This window comes from Schistocerca nitens, chromosome 2, assembly GCF_023898315.1.
Source record: "Schistocerca nitens isolate TAMUIC-IGC-003100 chromosome 2, iqSchNite1.1, whole genome shotgun sequence".
Lineage (NCBI taxonomy): Eukaryota > Metazoa > Arthropoda > Insecta > Orthoptera > Acrididae > Schistocerca > Schistocerca nitens.
The window spans coordinates 126,547,296-126,555,099 of NC_064615.1; the positions used below are offsets into that span (position 1 = coordinate 126,547,296).

Here is a 7,804-nt window from a genome sequence, read left to right on the forward strand (position 1 = left end):
GTTTCAGCGCTATAAACATCTTGGCACTCTTATTCCTTGATAAGGTTTACAAAGGTCTCTACAGCAACTGGATCAGCTTTCCTAAACAGTTGATAACTATATTTAACATGTGTTGCAGTACCAAAATCTTTTAGAGTTTAAATTTGTGCATCATGATCTGAAAGGCCGTTCACCTTTTTGCAGACAGAATGGCCTTCTAGTAATGAGGAATGAACAAAAATGTTGTCTATGGTTGTTCTACTGTTCCCTTGCACTCTCGTTGGAAAGAATACGGTTTGCATAAGATTATATGAATTAAGGAGGTCTACGAGCATCCTTGTCCTTGCACAATCACTTATACAATTAATATTGAAGTCACCACATATAACTAACTTTTTGTATTTCCTATAAAGTGAACCAAGAACCTCCTCTAGCTTTAGCAAAAATGTTGTGAAATCGGAGTCTGGGGATCAATAAATAACAACAGTTAGAAGTTTAGCTCCATTAAATTTAACCACACCTGCACAACATTCAAACACCTTTTCAGTGCAGTGCTTTGAAACATCAATTGACTCAAATGGGATGCCGTTTTTCACATACATGGCTACTCCCCCACACCGCAAAGAGCTCCTAGAAAAGCTGCCAGCCAACCTGTATCCTGGTAAAGGAAGCCTTTGAATTATCTCCTTATTTAAGAAGTGTTCAGATATATCAATAATTTCAGAGTCAACATCTACAAGCAGTTCACTAACTTTATCTCTAATACCTTGTATATTTTGATGAAATATACCAATTCCCTCATTACTCGGATACCTAAGCTTTGTCAAAAGTGGTTCCTTTGTTAGAGAGACTTCCCTTAAGCAGGAATACCTAAAAGCTGACTTCAATTAAGATGATGACACCTGGATCACCTGTAAATATCAAATTCTCAGGTTAATAAGTCAATCTTACAAATACTGACAAGAATTACTTACATAAGAATGGTATTATTGAAAGAAAGGCGAGCTCGAAGAAGGTCAGTCTGGGTTCCAAAGGAATGTTGGAATATTCGCGGTAATAATGACCCTAAGGTTTATCCTATGTTGAACAAAAGTAACTTCATCAAAGCATCTGCAGATTTACGGAAAGCTTGAGTCGTTATTGCCTGGAATACAATCTTTGAAATTCTGAGTATTGTAGGTGTAACACACAGGGAGCGAAAGCTTATTTACATGAAACTTCGTAGCAGATTAAACCTCTGTGCCGGACCGAGACTCGAACACGCAACCTTTGCCGTTCTCGGGCAATACCAAATGCACTCGCTTGGGTAGCTCAGTTAGTAGAGCACATCCCTCCAAAAGGTAAAAGTCCCGAGTTCGAGTCTCAGTCCAACACACAGTTTTAATGTCTCAGGAGATTTCATATCAGTATACACTCCACTGCAGAGTAAGAATTTCATTCCAGCTTATTCACAACCTGTCAATAGTAATAAAAGTCGAAGGACATGAACGGGGAGCAGAGGCTGACAAGGCTGTGAAACAGGATTCTACCTTATCTATGACGTCAGAATGTACATTGAGAAAGTAGTAAAACGAAACCAAGCAGGAAGTATGTAATTCTGTCAGAAACAGCAAAGGACTAGGATAAGCACTGAATTCTTTCACAGGCAGCAAAGGACTAAGAAAAGCATAAAATTCAATCATAGGCAGAAAAGGGCTGGGAAAAGCTATTAATTCTGTTGGAGGCAGAAAAGACTAGGAAAAGTATGTAATTCTATCAGTGGCTGAAAAGAAGTAGGAAAAACATGCAGTTCGATCAGAGACAGTAAAATGACTAGGAAATGCATTAATTCTGCCAGAGTCAGCAAAGGACTAAAAAAAGATGCAGCAAAAGTCTAGAAGCATGAAATTCTCTCAGCGACAGCAAAGAAGAAGGAAAAGCGTGTAATTATGTCAATGTTAACAAAGGACTAGAAAAAGTATGTAACTCTGTCAGAGGCAGCGAAGGACTAGGAAAAGCATTAAATCTGTCAGAGGCTGCAAAGGGCTACCGATTGAATGTAATTCTGTCAGAGGCTGCAAAGTACAAGAAAAGCGCACAATTCTATCACAAACAATACAAGGACTAGGAAATGCATTAATTCTGTCAGAGTCAGCAAAGGATTAGGAAAAACTAATAATTCTATCACAGACAAAAAAGGACTAGTAAATGCATGTATTTCAGCCAAAGGCAGCAAAGGACTAGGAAAGGTCTGTAGTTCTTTCAGATGCAGCAAGAGGTTAGGAAATGCATGTAATTGAGTCAGAGTGAGCAAAGGAGTAAGAAAGGCATGTAATTCTCTCAGAGGCAGCAAAGTACTAAGGATAACATGTGTTCTGCCAAGATTCAGTAAAAGACTAGGAAAAACATGTAATCCTGTCAGTGGCAGTAGTGCACTAGGAAGAGCCGATGCACAGATTGGATAATGCCTTGAAAAGAGGTTTTAACATTAACAACAACGGAAATAAAGTAAAGGTGATGGAAAGTTCACGACATAAATCATGCGATGTTGACGAAATTACATTGGGAAATGAGACACTAAAGGTAGCAGTTGAGTTTTGTTATTTGGGTGGCGGAATTACTGATGATGAGCGAAGTGGAGAGAATCTAAAATCCAGGCTGGCAAGATGAACAAAAGCATTTATGAAAAAGAGGACTTCGTTAGCATCTAATACAAATGTATGTGGTGGGAAATATTCCTGAGCTATTTATGTGGACTACTACTTTATACGGAAACGATGCGTGGACGACAAGTCGTTAAGGAAGAAGATAATAGAAACTTCTGATATGTGATGTTACATAAGAGTGCTGATACTTTGATGAGTAGATAGAGTAGCTAATGAGGGGGTGTTGATTCGAGCGGGGAGCAAAGACATTTGTGGCATAACTTGACTAAAAGAGGGCATTGGTTTGTATTACGCATCCTGAGGCACGAAGGAGACGTCAGTTTGCCAATGGAGGGAAATGTGGCGGCTGGGTGTAAAAATTGTAGAGGGAGACCAAGGGATGAATACACCAAACAGTTTCTTACGGATGTAGGCTACAGTAATATTTTGAAGATGAAGAGGCTTGCACAAGGTAATGTATCGTGGAGAACTGTATCAGAACACCTTTGGATTGAAGACTACAAGAACAACACATAAGCAAATAGGTACCGTCGCTATCTCTTATCGAAAAAGGATATAATGTCCTGAGCTGTTTAAGAAATGTCTCCGATATACACACCATGTGATGTATCATACGAGCGCAGTTGGTTTCCGTAAAATGTTTAGTGCATTGCTGTAATTCAGTTTAACTGGAATATACTTAGGCTCATCAGCAAATAATTTAGATTGTGTGATTTGTTTTATAAAATTTTTTCGCAGATTAATATTAGGTTGCGTTTCGCCGAAGCGAGGAAGGTCATATTTCGACTTCAGCGTCTGTATTCCACTCAACAAAATAGCGCAACCTATTGCAACGTTCTACTGTCACAAATACAGGGTGTTTCAAAAATGACCGGTATATCTGAAACGGCAATAAAAACTAAACGAGCAGCGATAGAAATACACCGTTTGTTACAATATGCTTGGGACAACAGTACATTTTCAGGCGGACAAACTTTCGAAATTACAGTAGTTACAATTTTCAACAACAGATGGCGCTGCAAGTGATGCGAAAGATATAGACGACAACGCAGTCTGTGGGTGCGCCATTCTGTACGTCGTCTTTCTGCTGTAAGCGTGTGCTGTTCGCAACGTGCAAGTGTGCTGTGGACAACATGGTTTATTCCTTAGAACAGAGGATTTTTCTGGTGTTGGAATTCCACCGCCTAGAACACAGTGTTGTTGCAACAAGACAAAGTTTTCAACGGAGGTTTAATGTAACAAAAGGACCGAAAAGCGATACAATAAAGGATCTGTTTGAAAAATTTCAACGGACTGGGAACGTGACGGATGAACGTGCTGGAAAGGTAGGGCGACCACGTACGGCAACCACAGAGGGCAACGCGCAGCTAGTGCAGCAGGTGATCCAACAGCGGCCTCGGGTTTCCGTTCGCCGTGTTGCAGCTGCGGTCCAAATGACGCCAACGTCCACGTATCGTCTCATGCGCTAGAGTTTACACCTCTATCCATACAAAATTCAAACGCGGCAACCCCTCAGCGCCGCTACCATTGCTGCACGAGAGACATTCGCTAACGATATAGTGCACAGGATTGATGACGGCGATATGCATGTGGGCAGCATTTGGTTTACTGACGAAGCTTATTTTTACCTGGACGGCTTCGTCAATAAACAGAACTGGCGCATATGGGGAACCGAAAAGCCCCATGTTGCAGTCCCATCGTCCCTGCATCCTCAAAAAGTACTGGTCTGGGCCGCCATTTCTTCCAAAGGAATCATTGGCCCATTTTTCAGATCCGAAACGATTACTGCATCACGCTATCTGGACATTCTTCGTGAATTTGTGGCGGTACAGACCGCCTTAGACGACACTGCGAACACCTCGTGGTTTATGCAAGATGGTGCCCGGCCACATCGCACGGCCGACGTCTTTAATTTCCTGAATGAATATTTCGATGATCGTGTGATTGCTTTGGGCTATCCGAAACATACAGGAGGCGGCGTGGATTGGCCTCCCTATTCGCCAGACATGAACCCCTGTGACTTCTTTCTGTGGGGACACTTGAAAGACCAGGTGTACCGCCAGAATCCAGAAACAATTGAACAGCTGAAGCAGTACATCTCATCTGCATGTGAAGCCATTCAGCCAGACACGTTGTCAAATGTTTCGGGTAATTTCATTCAGAGACTACGCCATATTATTGCTACGCATGGTGGATATGTGGAAAATATCGTACTATAGAGTTTCCCAGACCGCAGCGCCATCTGTTGTTGACAATTGTAACTACTGTAATTTCGAAAGTTTGTCTGCCTGAAAATGTACTGTTGTCTCAAGCATATTGCAACAAACGGTGTATTTCTATCGCTGCTCGTTTAGTTTTTATTGCCGTTTCAAATATACCGGTCATTTTTTAAACACCCTGTATATAACTTTTCTTATTTGTATTTGTTGTATTTTTTTCTCAGTTGCTAGAGAAGAACAGCTGATACACGTGTTCCACGGTCAAAATGTTCTGCCATGAAACTCTAAATATCTCAACAAAACGACTGAAAATATATTATTTATGAGAAGTAAATGATTGTAATGATTATTTCAGTTGCAGAGTACGTAAGTGAACTACAGAAATTAGGCAAAACATTTATGTTTTACGGAAGAAAAATTCAGGTGCAAAAGACAACTGACACTTTGTCTTATTTATAATCCCATCATATTTTTCTGGCTGCGCTAGGAATGGAAAAGGGGAAAGGATGGGAGTTGCATTTAGAGATGATTCAAAGAATAATTAGGAGTTAGAACTGTGTGCTAGTACAGAATTGTGTAAAATCTGGCCTACTTTACAGCGTAATATACGGTTCCTGCGGGAGCTCGCCTCGGCGCACGGAAATGCGATCGCTGCCAGAGCGAAGTGGTCACAGACGCCCCCATGGTATCGTTCTGGGCCCGCTGATAGCGAGCCACACATGGCCCTGGATGGTGCCGCCCACACATCTAGGAGCAGCCCCACGCGCTCCGCTTGCGTGATGGCAAACCCAACTGCGGAAATTACTTTCCGATCGTATGACTGCATTCCATCGTCCTTTCTTTATTTATGTTACTTCGAATGTCCCGTGACCACACTAACAAGGCTAAAGGTGATTTTCTCTATGATTCTTACCCAAAGACGTTAAGACGAATCCCTCACACTTATAAGCGTACTGTCATATCGCTGGCTTAGTTGTGGAGTATCTTTGCGGGCAACGTATTTGCAGAGTCGAGCACGGGACACAGAACTCATATGTTGTGTTGTGGGTAGCTCTGCATGTGAGAGGCATTGTTAATATGGAAGTTGAAGTGTTGCTACAAGTGCTAGTACAGTAAAGTGATGAAATATGGAAATGATTCAGAGAAAAGTGCGTCAAGAAGTAATTAAAAATGAGGAGTGCCGCGCGTCACCAAATCATCCGCGCCGTGTTCGGTCTCCCAGATGAAATAATACCAAATATCTGTGTATGCGTGACGAGCGTATGGGCTTTCGTGCGATCATTCGGCTTCCGCATCAACAATCACCCGCGTCGTGTCGGTTACGCGTGCGCTCGTCTGAGTGACATTGTACACTATTAATCAACCATTCAATGGAATAAACATTTATGAATTAGAATGTAAACCGTGCAACCTGTGATTTCTTATCGTCTCAGAATATAGATGTTCATACCAGACGTAGGGAAGTGTTGTGCTTGGCGTTGAGTGGCTCCCCTAGACCCGCTTGCATATTTAGATAGATAATTTCAGGCAAGCCAGCAGCAGTGTGCAGCAGAAGAATAGGACCGCCGCGGTATTATCAGGTATGTGGTGTGGACAGGGCACACGGTCAAGAAGCGAAACGACAAACAGTTTAAAGGTACCCCACCCATTTGTACTCCCGGGCGTGTTACACACTCTCAACATTGATGCAACGTTAACTCTCAGTTTGAACATTTTCTTTACAAAATGAAATCGCATTTTGCCGGCCGGGGTGGCTAAGCGGTTAAAGGCGCTACAGTCTGGAACCGCGCGACCGCTACGGTCGCAAGTTCGAATCCTGCCTCGGGCATGGATGTGTGTGTTGTCCTTAGGTTAGTTAGGTTTAACTAGTTCTAAGTTCTAGGGGACTGATGACCTTAGACGTTAAGTCCCATAGTGCTCAAAGCCATTTGAACCATTTTTTTTAAATCGCATTTTCAGAATACAGATTAAATTTAGCTGTTTGTGACAAACGGAAGTTTATACCCGACAGAGACTCTAAACCGATTTTCCCAGTTATCGGAAACGGTCGCCTTAAACAACTTCGACTAGCCGAGCACGCTTGCAGGACTGACTGACCATATGGTGCCATGGAGTCCACCACCTTAAGCCGTCGGCACACGGACCGTGCATCCGAACGTTGGGCGTTGAGCGTGCCGAGTTTCTGACGTCATAGCGTGGAATAGCACGTTCGGGAGTCTTTCCGAACGCGCAGAGCAATATATGGCATGTCAGATATTATGAGCGTGCGTCTGAGCGTTGACAAATGAGATGGAACAACGCCACCTACGTCACACGCAAGCCGTCTCCCTTCAGTACAGAGGTGTGAGGCGCCATATTGGCATTCATTTCAAGCCTATATGTATATATGCCGTTTCTGAGCACCAGAAAATTGAGAATCACTGGAAAACCCGTTGTTAGTTGTGTGATTCGATCCAATAAATTAATGAGAAACATCATATTCGAAGCCAAAGAATTATTGTAACTTGCGTATTATGAAAATAGGCTATTTGAAGGCAGCGACACACTGAAGATCCACCCAAAACGCATTGTTCTTGGTACAATTTGTTATAATTAAATTTCAGTTAGTAACATAATTACCTACGATTAACGTTTTTACTGATGGCTAAGATAATATAACTCTGTGTAGAGGTATTGTTGGTTTAGCGTAGTGAGCAGCGTCTTTGTCCAGTAATGAGTGCTTGATGGGCCGGTGGTTCACGTCGTAGGGCTTCCAAATTTTTATCCTAACATTTGCGTTTTTATTAGCTTCTGATACTTTATTATTAGTTCAATATAAGTATATACTATAGTATTTGATGTTATGTAAATATACGTTCACCTTTTTTTGAGGGTGACTTTATCCGATTGGCTTAATCTACAGGACAGCTTGCGCTACCTGTATAAAGATATTTTGCTCCTTTTACGTTTCGTAATTCACTT

The 7,804-nt window shown here is 42.0% G+C and overlaps 1 protein-coding gene across 1 annotated transcript in view; it reads left to right on the top strand.

The window, feature by feature from the left end:
• The window catches only part of LOC126234871 (uncharacterized), a 190,501-nt gene extending 185,378 nt beyond the window's left edge, over positions 1–5,123 (top strand). The window contains exon 6 of the mRNA XM_049943612.1: positions 5,068–5,123. Coding sequence (XP_049799569.1) covers positions 5,068–5,123 — 56 coding nt within the window. The remainder of the gene's footprint in view (positions 1–5,067) is intronic.
• Positions 5,124–7,804: the final 2,681 nt, after the last annotated feature.